Source organism: Aspergillus stella-maris (genome assembly GCF_047715825.1).
Source record: "Aspergillus stella-maris strain CBS 113639 unplaced genomic scaffold BDV14scaffold_84, whole genome shotgun sequence".
Lineage (NCBI taxonomy): Eukaryota > Fungi > Ascomycota > Eurotiomycetes > Eurotiales > Aspergillaceae > Aspergillus > Aspergillus stella-maris.
In genome coordinates, this window is record NW_027396878.1 from 87042 (window position 1) to 102888 (window position 15847).

Sequence of the window (15847 nt, forward strand, 5' to 3'; positions counted from 1 at the left end):
TACAGCCTAGGCATTCTGCTTACCCTCAACCCCCGGCTGGCCCGATCAACTTTCCACTACTGTCCCTACTCCGATCCATCTTCTCCTGAAACACGTTTCTCGCGATGGCCTAAACCACCATGACGCTCATTCGGACTGGCGTGGACGAACCAATTCATAATCCGCGGTAGTCACTGTCAACCTTTGAATTACTTCTTACAAACTGTTCCCCTGTGCGAGAGCGGATACACGACCGCGCGCCTGCCACCCCTCCTTATCTTGTCGCAATCCATTCTAAACCCAAACAGTCCGGACAATGGCTCAGAACTTTGAAAAGTCGGTTAAGGGGGCCACCAAGGTCAAGGTACGTTGCGCTGTTCGTCCGCGTTCCTGAAGTCAAATGCTGATTATTTGTTCTTACGGCAGCTTGCGGCTCCTAAGTCCAAATACATCGAACACATCCTGGTAGCAACGCATACGGGCGAAGCTGGTGTAGCTGAGATATTCCGGACACTGCACCTTCGAGTTCGCGATACAACATGGACAATCGCGTTCAAAGCCCTCATCGTCATCCACTTTATGATAAGGGAGGGCCAACTGGACGCTACGCTGCAATACATGGCAGAGAACCCACGGAAAATTGCTGTTCATGGACTGTCGGAGGGTAAGCTGGCCGAAAGAGTGATAATGTACTGTGCTGATTACTCAATGAACAGTTCAACCGCAGGGTCGCAATATCCGACGATATGCCCACTATCTTCTTGCCCGCGCGAAAGCCTTTGAACAGACCAAGACCGACTATGTACGGAGCGGACAAGGCCGGATGAAACGACTTACTGTCGAAAAGGGGTTATTGCGAGAGACCGAAGTTGTTCAAAAGCAAATAAAGGAGCTGTTACGATGTGACGTGAGTGTTGACATTTCCACCATTGGGATACGACTAACAGCCCTCAGCTCTTGACGGATGAAGTCGAGAACGAGATCACTTTGACGGCCTTCCGTCTGCTTACTCTGGATCTATTGACACTATACTCGGTTATGAACGAAGGCACCATCAACGTCTTAGGCAAGTGCGACGATATAATTGCGATGTAAATCCAGCTAACCGGTAGCAGAACATTACTTCGAAATGTCACGCCCCGATAGTGAACGCGCATTGGATATTTACAAAACATTTGCCGCACAGACTGAAGAGGTGGTCAAGTTCCTAGGGGTTGCTCGGCACTTCCAATCTGCAACAAGACTGGAAATACCCAAGCTGAAACACGCTTCTACGGATCTGACGCGTCTCTTGGAAGACGATTTGAACGATCCGGACTTTAACCAGCGTCGCAGAGAATACCTTGCTCGACAAGGCAAAGATCCTAACAAGAGTGCATTTGCAGCATCTTCTACGACAGGTGACAAACCTACCACCAACTCGAATCCTACACCCGCCCGACCAAAGACGGCACCCAGTCCGCAACCGAAGACAACAGCAGCCCCCTCGAATCTCATCGATTTCTTTGACAGTATTGAAGGCCCGCCAGCTCAGGCGCAGCAACAACCACAGCCCCAAAACATGCAATTCCAACAGACCGGCTTCCCCGGACAGCAACCTGCATTCTTCCCGCAACAGACAGGGTTCCAGCAGCAACCTCAGCCCACAGGCTTTGGCCAGATGCAGCCCACAGGGTTTGCACAGCCTGGGGCACCTTTCGGGGGCCCCTTTGCTCCGCAGAATGATAACCAGTTTGGTCAACAGCAAGTGCCAGCGCCCCTTCAGGCTACCGCGACCGGAGTCGGGTTTGGAGGTTACACACCGCAGTCACAGCCCCAAGGGTTCCAGTCACAGCCCCAAGGGTTCCAGTCCCAGCTGGCGCCTATTCCACAGAACAACATTGCTGCATTCCCGCCGCAGCAGCAAGCGTCACAGAGCAGCCTGCAGCCTCAGACCACTAATCCGTTTAGGCAATCGATGCTTATGAGTACGCCAACCGGGCCTGCACCGCCTGCGTCACCATTGAATCGCCAGAGCACAAACCCATTTGCGAAAAGATTGTCCACAGCCAACGCATCATTCGCTCCCAACGCACCGGAACCTTTCCCGCAGGCATTTCAACAACCCCAGGTACCACAGCAGCCCGCAGCGCTCCAACCACAGCGGACGGGGACGAATCCATTTGCTCGGAGCTCGTCTGTACCACCGCAGCAGTCGCAGGGGCTGCAGCCAGCCGCTGCACCCCTCCGCCCCACGCCCACAGGAAGTACGAATCCATTTCGACAAAGCACACTTGTACAACAGAGCGGGCCGGGGTGGCAGGCCAATGGGCAGCAGGGGACAATGGGCGGACTGGAACAGCTGGAAACGATCTCAGTGTTCCCGCGGCCGGGATTTTCATGACGATCTCGATCGGTCTGCGCCCGTGGTATTGTTAAACATGCATTGATATTCCTAATTTCATTCCTATTCGTGTACTGGCCTTGACCCCATTAACCTGATTTGCATACTGCTCGCAGGGCGGGCGACCTGTAGTAATAGTCTGGATAAGCATTAATGCAGGCATTGTTCCTTTAATCTTCAGGCATGGCCATGTGGGAGGAAACTATACCCGGGGCGATCAGAATCTGGGCAACTTATCAAGAGCAATCGAGTGGTCGCCGACACGCGACTCCACCCGGACACCGGCAGCCGCAGCATCCGAGATCCAGAACTGCGCGGTGGGAGTGTTGATTGGTCGTTCCTGGGAGGAAGAGAAGTGAGAAGAATTGAAGAAGAGTCGAAGAGTCGAAGAGGAGAAGAGGAGAAGAGAGTAGAAAAGAACTAATTAGCCTCTTGAAGTTCTGCTGCTTAAGTTCTCGAAAGTCAAAGACTATCTACTGAAGAATATCTACTGAAGACTGAAGACTGAAGACCGATACAACGGCCCAGTGCTCTCCGCTCCTCAGCCTCAGTCGAATCGCTTCCAATCTGCCAATCTGCTTCCTTCTTGCTTAGCTCTGCACTACCTCCAGCCGGATTCCCCTCCATATTATTAGTTATTGCTGTTCTCTTCTTTTCTTTCATTTCTCACACCCCAGCCCCTTGGTCCTTGTCAGTCACCCGTCACCGCCACGCCAGTACTTTGCCCAGTGCAGGTGCCCACAGCTCTCGCCCACCCCCGAGTTTCGCAAGACATGGGCTTTTCCTGATAGGGGCAGTGCGCTGACCATTCAGCTTTTCCTTCTGCTGCCAATTCTCACCTCTCCCCCGTTTCTCCGCTCGCCTTGTCCTCGCCATCTTGCCTGTCCAGGAAAATAATGGTAGCCCATGGGCATGAAGATCGCCAGCGAGTTCTGTGAATTGCGAAACCTGCGCCTGCGCCCGAGCCTGTGCGATGGACGCCAAGAACTCTCTTCCTTCCACGGCTCTTCCCACGGTCGCCGACCACCACCACCACCACGGTCATTACCTGCCCAATCCTAACGCTTTCTCTCAACATTCCCTACCTATTCTCCCCTCTGTGCCCAGACCGACTCCGTCGCCATGGGCTGCTCAAGACAATAGCATCAACAATCCCTATCAACTCCACCACCATCACCAATACCATCCGCCTCCGCCGCAGCATCCTACAGACTCCCCGCCCTCCCTCACGCCGCACTCGCAGTCACAAATACACTCCCATGTCCCTCCTCCGTCCATGGTGCCCGAGGCACACGAAGAACCAAATGTCGTTCAACAACCGATAGTAAGCGAGCCTCCTCGCCAAGGCTCATCAAAGACATCCGCGACCAAAGTCCGCAAGCCGCGGAAGCAGGGCAATGCATCGCAAGGCAAATCAACCCTGTTCTGGGTGCATAATGACCCGCAGTCAGTGGCGGAGGGGACTCGAGAGGAAACATTGAAGCTCATTCGGTCTCATGTTATGTCCGAGCATAACCGCAAGAAGAGACTCGAGACGGATAAGCGGTACAAGAGCAAGGCGTGGAAACACCTCGCTTTTCAACCTGTCGAAACGACGTCCAGCTCGACTGGTCCCTCTATCATAGCCGAGTCAGGTCAACCTTCGAGGAAGAAGCCGCGAAAGACATCGCAGACTCTTCACTCTTCGCCTACGACCTCGACGGCTTCATCGAAATCCCCGTCGCCTGAACATGAAACTATCAAAGAAGAGCCAGAGCCCGTGGCCGATATCGGCGATGGGTATCCTGTGGTTTCTGAGGATTCTGTGGACAATTATGGGGTTACGGATGATAGTAAGGCTCTTGCTGTTGTCCAAGATTCAACACCATATACATATGTCGGTCAAGGGACGAGTGATCCTTTCAACACAATGCATACTCCGCTATCGGATCGTATGTATCGACACCTGCAACACTGTAAGCTCCCTGCACCTTATCATTGCCACAAGCATGCTAATAAAGACAGTCTTATGCAAATTAACGCGACTCGCGTATCCTCTACAACGTCGGTACGGTGCTAAGCTCGAAGCTCACTGGGCCTCGCTCGTATCACACGACCCTGCTTCACTTCACGCCTGTATCTGTGTCGCTGCGACGAATTCCGCACTCGAATGCGGCGAGTTTCCATTGACAGACGAGAAAAAGAGCTCGAGCGTGCTTCTCCTCGATACATTCCACCACCGTGGTGAGACCATCCGACTGGTCAACGAGGGCTTGTCAGATCCTATCAAGGCCGCTAGCGATGAGCTGATTGCGGCTGTATCGGTCTTGTTGACGGTTGAGGTACGTCTCTTTTGCCTATTTTGAGGCTTCTGCTGACTTTGCAGATTGCAACGGGAGACCCGGACTATCTCAAAATTCATCTGGCAGGACTCAGACAGATGGTTGGCATGCGAATCAGCTTCGCAGATGTTGCCGACGATGTTCGTTTTCAAATTTCATGGTTGGTCTCCCGCGTCTTATACCATGATTCATACTAACAGTCGCAGGACCGATATTCGTGTCGCATGCATGTCCTTTACGAAGCCGATCTTCCCGTTTGTCCGTCAAGCCCGTCCTCAAAACCTCACCATCACACCACCATACAAAGAGCTGGAATCCACCGCCTCCGGCTTGGTTTCATTGATTCAGATACCCGGCGTCTTCAGCGACACCATGTCCAAAATCATCTACGACCTGACAGAACTGGTCTGGTACGCAGACTGGATCAAGAACGGCCCGCAGGAGCAAGATTTCGACGAGGAGACGGAATGCTACTACAACACTGAAGTCCTGTACGTCGAATACGCCCTCCACAGCGACCGGTACACCTCCTCGGGCGAAGTCAAAGGCGACGCCACAATCGAAGGCTGCGTTCGCCTCGCCTGCCTCCTCTTCCACAACAGCGCCATCTGGGACTTTTACCCTCAAATCGCGCCCGTCTTTCCCAAACCTATCATCGCGCTGCAAATGGGGCTTGAGTCTACTATCCGCGCAGGGTGCTACCACCTCTGCCGCGACCTGCTCATCTGGCTTCTCTTCGTAGGAGCCTGCAGCACCCGCATCCACAGCCAGCGCTCCTTCTTCGTCAACGAACTCGCCTCGACTATCCGGTTACAGGGCGTTCAAACATGGCAGCAGCTCCGCGCGATTCTGTTCAACTACTTCTACGTCGACCGGTGCTACCTGGGCCCGCTCCGGGCACTGTGGGACGAGCTCCACACTTCGCCGGCGGGCCAGGTTAGCATTGTATAATTGCACTTGAACAGAACAAAAACCTAAGCGAGACGAGACGAGACGAGATGAGCGAGATGATTGTTATGCACATATCAACCTACCCATATTATCTATACTTATAGCATACAGCAGCAGCTATGTATCTACATACTTACCTAATGAGGCATGGACTAACTAGATGAGCCATGTCGTGATGAATGAATACCCTTGCATTGTTCTAATTTTCGAGTTGTATTGAAAGATATGAGAGATATATATTCGGCGATCAGTCGAAATTTGGACATCGCAATCCAACGTCTTCGTCTTTCGGTCATTTTGATCAGCGTGTTTTAATCAAGGCAAGGTACCTAGGTAGTCAGAGAAGTATGGAGTTATGACTTGAGCCAAGGCTTGACAAGACATTGCAGGTGTCACCCTGTACATTATCCTGCATTCTGCACTGCACCTCGGAGATTTCACGGAGGTAGTCTACCTACACACTACAGTAAGCAGGTTTTGCTTTTCCACTCACTACCTGCGCTTTTTCTTATCCACCTACAGATGACATGTAAGACGCGATCCCTTCTTCCATTATGATTAGAAGTGTGTCGGTGTCTACACCATGTAAACAAAAGCCGGGCATACCCAGTATACTTCCGGCTTCCGAGTATGTGTTCTCCAACCTTCAACTTACTAGTAAACGTCACATTCTGCAGGAAATAAACTGAATAAGAGGAGTATACTCTGTACATAAACTAGTTCACGAAAGAAGTGGACCTGCCAACCCGTCACCTCATCCTCCCGTACATAGTGTACCCGTCCCGTAGACTAAAAGTAAATAGGTGGTGATTGTGAAGGAGAACACCGAACCGCCGAACTTCCACCGCCCGAGTTTCGTCCGCTCTACACCAAAATCCCTCACTCACACTATGCAAGTAATGGCAGCAGACAAGGCTGAGGCCGAACCATCGCCGAAGAATCCCCACCCCACTTGCCGTGGTCAAGTTTTAGTATATGTTAGCATGACAGATGGGTCTTTTTCTTGCTCTGGCTGTTACTTGTTGGAGTTGGAGGTCCATTCTTATAAGCAGGGTCTTCCTCTTCCCGTTCTTTTCTGTTCTTCTTTTTGGTGGTTTGGTGTTTCCACTTGGCTGGGTTGTTTACCTACTTACTTACCTACTTCCTACCTCTTTTAGTATTGTTGACAAGCTATACTGCTATCGATATATGCTGGGCTTGCGTGCTTTGCTTTGGCATCGTGTTACTTACTCTACTACTAACGCCCAAGGGCAGATTGCGCTAACTAGGTCAGGTTGACTGGACTCACGAAGGGCTTTCAGGCAGGGAACGTTGATGACTTGACCTTCTATCATGCTCACGCCAAGTTCATATCAGGAGGATGACAACACGGACAACCGTTACAGCGAGTCAATGACAAGAACGATGAGACCAGACCTACCGCCAAGTTGAACATCATGAACTTGCGCTACGATTGAGAACAATGACCCGGACTCGACAACAACGTCAAGGCAAGGATGGACAAAAGTGAGAAAGGTGACAAAGGTAGGAAGGCAAGAAAGGTGGGTATTGATTCATCACGTCACATTAAACGGAATTAGACTAAACAGATAATTACAAGCATAGCAATAGGAAACAGAAAGGAAAACCGTCACATATACCGCAAGACCAAGGCACATACGCCTCCCTCGCTGCCAGCCCCAACCCGATTCCGAATCCAAATCCGAGCCGGACCGAATCGAATCATATCCAAAACGTCGAGGCGACAACGATGGTCTTACACAATTGGGTATCTGATATTACTGCAGAGTATATCGTGAATCTGCATTGGTTTGATTGAGTGTACCTCCCAACGAATAGAGCTATATGCTATCCTATTCGATTCATTCGCTTGAATGAGGAGTTTAGACAGTCTCGCGCTCGCTCTTCTCGCGACGGGCGCGGCCGGTGGGCGACCAGGGGAAGTGGGCAACCGGGATGACGAAAAAGCTGTTGCTGCTATCGGCGATACCCGCAAGAGCGTTGTACCACGCAGCAAAGGCAGCCAGGAGACCGAACATGCCACCAGCCTTGATGACAGGAGGGTTGGGAGCGTTGGAGTCATCGCGCTGAATGTATCCGATACCGAGCATCAGGAAGGCCAGGTCGAGGAAGAAGAACAGCAGGAAGAAGGCAACGGTGGATCTCAAGGTGCAGAACAGCATGATCGTGGTGAAGATGAACCATCCCTAGTGTTGTTAGCGACAGCGCTTCACGAATACAATCGGCCAGACCTACCATGAGGAACAATCCGAACGAGTTATAGAACATGGTTTCGTCAGTGCCGTTCTCGGAGAGAGCGTTCTGAATGTTGAAACCGCCGGGCGTGAGGACAATAGCGAAGGAGATCCAGAAACCACCATAGGAGGACAGAGCAGTAGCACCGAAGGTGTTTCCGACAGCCATTTCCCTGGGCACGTTAGCTTTGCGCGCATGCGATTCTGACGACGTTAATACTTACCACATGCCAGCAAGCAATTGAACAAGACCACCATAACCGAAAGCGAGAGCAATGACAATGTTGGGCTCAGTAATGTCACGCGCGCGCATGTTGATGGCAGAGAGGACGAAAGTGGTGAGGGCGAAAGCACTCAGACCCAGAGGAGCAGGGTTGGCGATCTTGCGCGACTCGACCGACTTGTACAGACCGGGCTGGAACTCACCACCGAAGGGGCGGAGAACGGCCTCCTTGGTGTTGACGTGCGACAGAGGACCGTAGCCAAAGCGCGACTGGTGCTCCTCGGCAGTCATAGTAGGAGCAAGGCCATTGGGGGCCGCAGGAGCATTGGGAGCGGCAGCAGCAGGACCACCGGTAGTACCGAGGTCCTTCTCAAGGCCGTGGTGTTGTTCAGCAGACATGGTGATTGAGTTTGAAGTTGATGCGATCGAACTTCAAATAAGGTATTAGTTTCGAGTTTTGATATTTTTTTTCGTGGTGTTTCTTTTCGAGGTAAACCAGCTAGCTGGGTATGGGAGGAGAAAAAGGTGTGAGGCTCGCCTCAACAGATAAAAAAGGGTATGGGAAACAAAGTTGCGCACAGCACAGCTGAGGTGGATCAAGCAAGGGAGCTGGTCCGCGAGAAGATCTGGGGGAAGAAACAACAAGGGAGATAGAGAGGAGAAAGAGGGAGTCGCAAAAGCAGGGAAGCAAGGCAATAAGTATGCACGGGCAGGATGGACGCCAGGCCGGACGAACGCAGAGTTGCAGCAACTTACCGAAACAGGGAGGAAGCACCGTTAGTTGATCAGCTAGCTTGCCTTCTCGTTTTGTTTTGATTTGATTTCCCCGGTGGAAAAAATCGAGCGGAACAGCGCAGTCAGATTGGCTTCTCCAGTGGCTGCAGCGAGTGGAGGCGAGGGTCTGCGAGCAGAATGATGTGCGTTGCGATGGGCCTGTTTCTATCCACAAAAGGGGACAATTAAATGGGTTGAGAACACGCCGGCGGCTTTAGCAGCTGTTAGTTGAACTTTGAGATCGATAGACGCGAACAACACTTGGAAGACAGCGGATGAATGACAAAACTGAGTCGAGTTGTGCCACTTCAGTCAGTTTGTACGAGCGCAGCAGCGGTAGATATAGGTTGCTGGCAAAGAGGTAACTCCCCGGAACCGTGGACGAGAAGCCCCTCAACCCCGAGCAGCAAAGTGCGGAGAGTGCAGCTGGGGGGACCAAGGATGAATGGAAAGTGAGCGATCAACTCTGCGACCCTGAAAGCGAACTGGGTTGCTTACTGGAAGCGGCAGGTGAGTCTACACTCTACTACCTACACATTATTTGGTAGTATACTCTGGAAGAAAGGAAGCGTGCCAAAATTACCGAGTGTGACGAAATGAGCGAACCCCGGAAATAAAAGCGGAGTAGCCTTGGTGGGGGATACCCGGGCCTTGGCCAATGACAAGACCTCTAAAAGGCTGGCAGGATTTATGGTTGGCTCTTGGTGCGGCCTTGTAAGCGGGTCTGTGTTCCAGCGCCGTAATCCCGTACGAGTGCCAATCTCGACTATGGACGCCTTCGACGCCATGCTCCCTGCGCTGGCTCAATTATCCCTGCTCTAACGTGCCTGGATTCGCATCCTTTCTGGGCACAGGCTTATTATTACGTACCTTGAGTTGTAGTAACTGTCCAAATTATAATCACAAGGTCTCATGATCACTATACGGATACTGCTGTTCATATTGTACTGTTGCACCCGGAGCATCCGTCTTAGTCAGCTTCCCGTGACCCGTCATTGCCGTCACCACTTGCTCACTTTTTTCGCAGTCTGCCATGAGCTCTCCGCAGCGCCGATCCTCGCATCTGTCCCTCGTGCTCAATTCCATTATTTGCGATGCTGGACCCTCTCCCGACCCGAGAGTTTGTTGGGATCAAGGGAACAACACCCAGCAACTTTTCAGCGAACTAATTTCTGATGACACGGACGGCCGGAAATTCGGCTAATTTGGGAAGCGAACAGCTGGTGGGCTCTAGCCTCTAGCCTCTGCGACCTGGAATCGTCGATGCTAGACCACTGGTAGCTACGTGGGTCTCTGCTCTTTTGCCTCGGTCTCTTCTCGTGTCTAGCCTCTTTGCTAACCCAAAAGCTTGAACTAAACGGCAGTTGAGGTTTTTTTGCTCGCACTATCGCCTTCGGTAGACTATAGGATGGATACTGCCGTCTCCCGCTGCGATCACAGCTGTCTTGCGCGTACATTATCCCGAGAGATCGCCCACCACAATGTGTTTCCTGCGTGCTTGAGACTGAGACCACTGCGAGAACGGAGACCACTTTCCACTGTCCAGCCGCAGCAAGGCTCCATCGAAACCTTAGCAGCCGATTGCAGGAAGTAGTGGCCGACCGGGGAGCTGCCACCGAATCCGCGGGTGGTTCTCTACGAGAGTGGCACAGCAGTATTCATTTCGCTTCAAGTCTGGACTTGGCTCCCTTGTTGTTCCATGGCGCAGAACAATCGCTCCCCAGTCGATCAAACGCCAGTTTGCGACAAGATTAAGATTACGGTTTCACATTTGCATAGCGGTTCCAATCTTTCCCGCTGTCGTTGTCTTACCCTATCGTAGACTATCCGATTAGCATGAAACTGTGACAGCTTGACAGTAATTAAGAGTCAGTCGCTGCAAATCGACCTGCTCGGTCACCGACTTGGCGCCGTGCGAGGAATATCTTCAACAGCTCCCTGGCAACAGTATGCAACTACAAGAATCTACAGAGCAGTCCGGCCCCGACTTCAGGACACTATTTGACTAGGCCGCTACCCCTTGCATCCGCATATAGTACTACTTTGGGTCAACCAATTTGTGAAACGACGACCTCAAGCACGGCTGGGGATGGACCTTGCAGCAGAGACCATACCAACTCGTTCCTTCAAACTGAAACGGCCTGCGCCTCGTTATTGATAATATACTTTCTGGCTGGCTCTTGCTCGCACTTTGCCGGTATGAGGCGCATTCTCCGCTCCTAATTGAGCGAAAAAAGTGTTGTGCCTCGTAGTCACCCCAGCATGTCAGTATCCAGTCACTAGTGTCAACTGTCAACAAATCATGGGGTAGTTTGAGCTCCCCCTTGGCTGATTTCATTTCTGTTGCAATCTATCAATATTGATTAAGCCGAGCTCTTCTAGAGTCTGGGCTCTGGCTTATTCTCCCTGCCCCGAGGGTATCATTGGTGGGAATTTTATGCAGCTAGAACGGTCTAACCGTGACGCTGCAGCCACCGGTTGCCTCTCGGGTTATTAATATAGCAACACCTGGTACGAATGCTTGTTTCAAAGGCTTCGATGTGCCCGACTAACACGGGACTGCACACCGAGATTGAGCATGGTATAATTTACGACCTGAACCCCCAGTCGCCGCAGGTCCGCCAAGATGCGACACCATGATCGAGTCTGTTGCGCTTCATGCCTCCAAGTCTCATGTACCTACGGCTGACTATAGCTATAGTCTGCGGACTATACCCTGTCGATCAACCCGTGGCACATCAAGCGTCTCGGCATGAGTTGTCCTTCTATTGCGCCAGTCATCGAGACGGGACAACGGCACGGCTAGCTTACCAATGAGGTACTTTCGCCTGCATCGTCGAATGTTTGTCAAATGGGGTCATACTCCAGACCCCGGATTCCAGACTCCATACCGTCTTACCAATTTTTCAACCTACGGATCGCGAACCTGAGCTGACGACCAAGAAGAGTCCTATTCAGGCATACAATGAATTTTCGGTTGTCGGCAGTCCGTATACAGACCTTCCTTTTCCCCGGCTTGGTATACCCCACGTGCAGTGCACAGGTCAGCGACCCGCAAGAGTGTCTCTCGTACGAATATGCTTCGTATCCGAGTCATCGGTATGGGGAACAAGTGGACAACCACGTTGATCGTGGGGAGAGGCCCATTCGAGTCAGAATCAGTATGACAATTTGGAAGAATTGAGCTTCGTGGTGATCTACAGCGGGAATAGGGCTGCAGCGTCACTGGCAGCGGGTAACAAGATAACATCAAGCAAATTGTTCAATTGCAGGCCATGATCAGCTACGGCTATGGTACTCTTGCCCAGAACTGTGTTGAGCTGGTCGCTCGGAAGCATACCGCGGAGGTTCAACGTGGCCGAGAACAGCAGGAGCTGAGCTTTGGTCTCTTGACATATCCATCAGCCATTCAGCGTTCGCCTATACTCTGCAGACCAGTAAGGCGTGCCATGACGATGCATATCCCGGTTTTGCGCCTTGCAGGTCACGGGATGAGGGGGATCGCCGGCCGAGCTCGCGCTGATTGTTCAATCGACTTTGTCATTCTGCACCAAAAGAACATCCGAACATCCAGTAACTGAGCTTACTGAATTCTGGTACCTCTGGACGAACCTGAAGATTCCTATTCTGGTCGCAGGATTCTCAAATTGTACCATGGTAAGACGTCACTAAAGCGTGCAGAGTCAGCAACGCCATCCAACCATCCATCCATCCGGCCCATTCGGCACCCCAGATTGCCCCAATGCCGAGGCCCCACTGCCGAGACGCAATTCGAGTCCGAATCAGGTCAACCATCAGGCTCAGCAAGTCAGATATCATTTGTGTATCCAGAAGTCAGGAACCTCTTGTCCTGAGCCAGGTGCCTGGGTCGCGGACTCTGGGGAATTGTGTCTACAGAGTACCGAGGGTATGATACGGAGTTAGTGCAGTCCTCCACATTCAACCCGGTGCTGAATCGGTTCGGCGGAGCGGACACCTGGTTACTGCTCCTCTTTATGTATGGACTTTGGTACGTGCCTGGCATGAAGCAAAAGAAAGCGATAGGCCAAAATTTCGTCCCTGAACCCTTGCCATTGTCAGCACATTCTACATTATTGCAGCAAGCACCATGGTCCATAAACTGTCTATTGAAGACCAAGACCTTGGAGAATCTCCACATCAGCCTGGGCGCTATGGAAACACAAGCCCGATTATCTCGCCCACGTTGTACGAAGTCCTACTCACTAGACTCAACCTTGTCGATTAGCGCGGCACCATCATACGATGTCAAGCTCGTGGGTTGGGGCTGGGAGGGGGTCCGTCAGAGTCCGACAATGAACAGTCAGACTTAGAGTTGTTGAGGAGCTAAGGTAAATAGCTACCTGCAGCTGCATCATATGATCCGCGCGACTGGGCTAGCTCACCAATTTGAGTCTAACTCTGCGTCGCTGACGATCATGACGATGGTAACCAGATTGTGCTCTTTAGACCCTCGTGCGGAGAGAGCTTTTGCGGCGATCTCTTATCCGAGTCTAAGATACAGTGAGATATTTTCTCACCGCTACGAGATTAAAGATGTCTACTCTCACGGAGCACTCTGCATGGTGACATTGACTAATTGCATTTCTGTAGAGTAGGATTCTCCGGCTTCGGACTAGATACATTTTTTGCGCGCGACAAGCGCGTACGCCGTACAGAAGAGGTCACGGTTGGTTCGAGCAATTTCACAGACGCTCGCTACCCCGCTACCTTTCGTTCAAGCTTTGACTTGCAACTTGCAAGAGAAGACAGAATTCCTCCTCGGCGATTTTTCGTCGCGTTGCGGGGCGATAGCTGCTGAATTGCAGATCCATCACTGCAATGCAGCTTTCGCTTGCGATTTGCGACTCCGGTCAGAATCATGCGAGAAGCTTGGATTTTGGCATGCACTATGCAATACGGTTACCGCACAGCAAGCACGATGTACCAATCCCGGGCAGTACGATGTGCTAAGCGTTTTCTTCTCCAGACTGGCTTGTGGCCACACACAGTACATGCTAACATTGTCCATTAAAGCACTTGTCGGCAAGTTGAGACATCGCAACTGCTCCTTCAAACATGATGTGCTGGATGCGCCTTGCGCCTGGACAAAAGTATGCGCACGAGAAAGCTGCGCACTGAATGACCATGTCGCGACGGAATGACACTACATCATGAAGTCAAACAGCGTACCTTGCGCTATGCAGGTTGCCAACTTGCTAACAACATCCGCTGCCGCATTCAGCGCATGAGCAAAGAATCTACAAGACAACTGATCATAATACAGCATAGTAACGAGCATCAAACAACTTTATCGTTAAGAAGCAAGTCTATCAGATCTAAACCAAAAGACAAACAACCGCACGCTATGCAACAGCAACAATATTCCGTCCCAAATCATTACGCAGCAGCAGTAGCGGCATTCTCAGCCTTCCACTCCTCACTAAACTCATAATCCGCATACCCAACCGGGCTCTTCACACTATAAAAGTGCTCGCGCTCAAAAGGCTTGAAGGGAATCTCCTTGCGCACACGGAAAGGAAGGTCAGGGTTCGCGGTCCAAGGCCTTCCAATCGCAACAAGAGTATCGTAATCCTTGTACTCGGCATCGACAGCCTGGCGCGCCGTCTCACCAACATACCCACCCGCAACCATAACAGGGCTAGCCTTGCCATACGCCTCAAAGAAGAACTTGAGATCCTTGCCCTCCGTCTCATCGGTCTCGGCATTGCCCGCAATCCGCGCCTCAACGAGATGCACATACGCAAGGCTAAACTCAGCAGTCTTCTTCGCGACGTACGCAAACTGCTCCTGCAGTTCGGGCGCAGGGTCCGTACCCATCCCCTGGAACAGTCCCCAAGGTGAGTACCGAATGGCCGTGCGCTCCGCACCAACAGCATCAACAACAGCCTTGATAACTTCAATGGGGAACCGTGCACGGTTCTGCACGCTTCCACCCCAGGAATCAGAGCGCTTGTTCACGGCATTCTGGATGAACTGGTCAACAAGGTACCCATTCGCACCGTGGATCTCGACGCCGTCGAAACCAGCTTCAATTGCGTTCTTCGCGGCTTGAGCGAAATCGCTGATCACGCCGCGGATATCCTCCTCACTCATTTCCTTCGGCGCCGCGCCGCCCTCTCCAACCGGTGTAGCTGACGAGGACATAGGAACTGCATTCTCGCCGCCATCGACCTTCGTCGCAGCGGGATCGGCAACGCGGCCTAGAGCCCAAAGTTGAGCAAAGATAAACGAGCCCTTCTTGTGCACGGCGTCCGTGACGGTCTTCCATTGCGCAATTTGCTCCTTTGTATAGATGCCGGGGACGTGCTCGTATGTTCCGGGGCGGGGGGAGATGAGGATCGCTTCGGTGATGAGGAGTGTGCCGGGGACACTGCCGCGCTGCGCGTAGTACTCGGAGACTGTATCCTGGGGAATATGGCCTGGATTTACGCGGAAGCGGGTCATGGGGGCTAGGGAGAGGCGGTGGGAGAGCGTGTTGGCGCCGACTTTTAAGGGGGTGAAGAGGCGGGAGGAGTCCATTTTGGCGGTTTGAAGATGGTCGTAGAGGATAGGAGAAGTAGAAGGCGAAGGTAAGGTAGAATGTAGAGATAAAGAGGTGTAATGTGGATAGAGCAATTGAAAGGAAAGGGGTTGAGGATATGTTAAATTTTATAGTAGTCTACTCCATACTTTGCCATCGAAACCTGCTTCCAAATCTCCTCTGTACAAGCACGACCCACGGAAACCGGTATACACGGGAACCTTCCACGGCCTCGGAGTCGGTGCCGGGTGCGAGAGGTGCTTAGCAAGATCTTGATTTGAGGGTAATTACTCAGGCAGGTCCACTTGCGCCTCAGGCTGGCCACGCCTCGGATGAATGTTGCGCAGGGGAAAGTCTCCGGTGGCGAGCCTGAGGCAGAGTTTTTACAAAGTCAACCAAGGGATACTCTACTCTGTGTTG

General features: G+C 52.0%; 5 protein-coding genes across 5 annotated transcripts; 3 read left to right on the forward strand and 2 right to left on the reverse strand.

The window, feature by feature from the left end:
* Nucleotides 1–209: 209 nt before the first annotated feature.
* BDV14DRAFT_148462 (ENTH domain protein) lies at nucleotides 210–2593 on the forward strand. The gene is made up of 5 exons (XM_073766513.1): nucleotides 210–343; nucleotides 406–643; nucleotides 696–886; nucleotides 934–1045; nucleotides 1095–2593. The coding sequence occupies exons 1-5, from the start codon at nucleotides 296–298 to the stop codon at nucleotides 2360–2362; spliced, it is 1857 nt and encodes a 618-aa protein (XP_073623169.1). The 5' UTR covers nucleotides 210–295; the 3' UTR covers nucleotides 2363–2593.
* Nucleotides 2594–2987: 394 nt separating this feature from the next.
* BDV14DRAFT_183154 (uncharacterized protein) lies at nucleotides 2988–6297 on the forward strand. Its single transcript, XM_073770337.1, has 4 exons — nucleotides 2988–4317; nucleotides 4367–4683; nucleotides 4728–4843; nucleotides 4890–6297. The coding sequence occupies exons 1-4, from the start codon at nucleotides 3336–3338 to the stop codon at nucleotides 5632–5634; spliced, it is 2160 nt and encodes a 719-aa protein (XP_073623170.1). The 5' UTR covers nucleotides 2988–3335; the 3' UTR covers nucleotides 5635–6297.
* A 913-nt stretch (nucleotides 6298–7210) lies between these two features.
* BDV14DRAFT_148525 (acetate uptake transporter family protein) lies at nucleotides 7211–9005 on the reverse strand. The gene is made up of 4 exons (XM_073766514.1): nucleotides 8869–9005; nucleotides 8114–8542; nucleotides 7891–8062; nucleotides 7211–7841 (listed from the first exon to the last, which is right to left on the reverse strand). The coding sequence occupies exons 2-4, from the start codon at nucleotides 8509–8511 to the stop codon at nucleotides 7518–7520; spliced, it is 894 nt and encodes a 297-aa protein (XP_073623171.1). The 5' UTR covers nucleotides 8512–8542; nucleotides 8869–9005; the 3' UTR covers nucleotides 7211–7517.
* Nucleotides 9006–11401: 2396 nt separating this feature from the next.
* Nucleotides 11402–11853, forward strand: BDV14DRAFT_183163 (uncharacterized protein). The gene is made up of 2 exons (XM_073770338.1): nucleotides 11402–11704; nucleotides 11833–11853. Exon 1 carries the CDS (start codon nucleotides 11545–11547, stop codon nucleotides 11701–11703), a length of 159 nt encoding a protein of 52 aa, XP_073623172.1. The 5' UTR covers nucleotides 11402–11544; the 3' UTR covers nucleotide 11704; nucleotides 11833–11853.
* Nucleotides 11854–14099: 2246 nt separating this feature from the next.
* BDV14DRAFT_148635 (alkene reductase) lies at nucleotides 14100–15818 on the reverse strand. Its single transcript, XM_073766515.1, has one exon. It carries the CDS (start codon nucleotides 15424–15426, stop codon nucleotides 14284–14286), a length of 1143 nt encoding a protein of 380 aa, XP_073623173.1. The 5' UTR covers nucleotides 15427–15818; the 3' UTR covers nucleotides 14100–14283.
* Nucleotides 15819–15847: the final 29 nt, after the last annotated feature.

Coding starts and splice junctions, on each gene's coding strand:
- BDV14DRAFT_183163 (XM_073770338.1), top strand. CDS start 11,545: ATGCCTCCAAGTCTCATGTACCTACGGCTGACTATAGCTATAGTCTGC.
- BDV14DRAFT_148525 (XM_073766514.1), bottom strand. CDS start 8,511: ATGTCTGCTGAACAACACCACGGCCTTGAGAAGGACCTCGGTACTACC. Junction 8,063..8,113: donor CAATTGCTTGCTGGCATGTG/GTAAGTATTAAC, acceptor TAACGTGCCCAG/GGAAATGGCTGTCGGAAACA. Junction 7,842..7,890: donor CGTTCGGATTGTTCCTCATG/GTAGGTCTGGCC, acceptor TAACAACACTAG/GGATGGTTCATCTTCACCAC.
- BDV14DRAFT_148462 (XM_073766513.1), top strand. CDS start 296: ATGGCTCAGAACTTTGAAAAGTCGGTTAAGGGGGCCACCAAGGTCAAG. Junction 644..695: donor TGTTCATGGACTGTCGGAGG/GTAAGCTGGCCG, acceptor CTCAATGAACAG/TTCAACCGCAGGGTCGCAAT. Junction 887..933: donor AGGAGCTGTTACGATGTGAC/GTGAGTGTTGAC, acceptor AACAGCCCTCAG/CTCTTGACGGATGAAGTCGA.
- BDV14DRAFT_183154 (XM_073770337.1), top strand. CDS start 3,336: ATGGACGCCAAGAACTCTCTTCCTTCCACGGCTCTTCCCACGGTCGCC. Junction 4,318..4,366: donor GTATCGACACCTGCAACACT/GTAAGCTCCCTG, acceptor TAATAAAGACAG/TCTTATGCAAATTAACGCGA. Junction 4,684..4,727: donor CGGTCTTGTTGACGGTTGAG/GTACGTCTCTTT, acceptor CTGACTTTGCAG/ATTGCAACGGGAGACCCGGA.
- BDV14DRAFT_148635 (XM_073766515.1), bottom strand. CDS start 15,426: ATGGACTCCTCCCGCCTCTTCACCCCCTTAAAAGTCGGCGCCAACACG.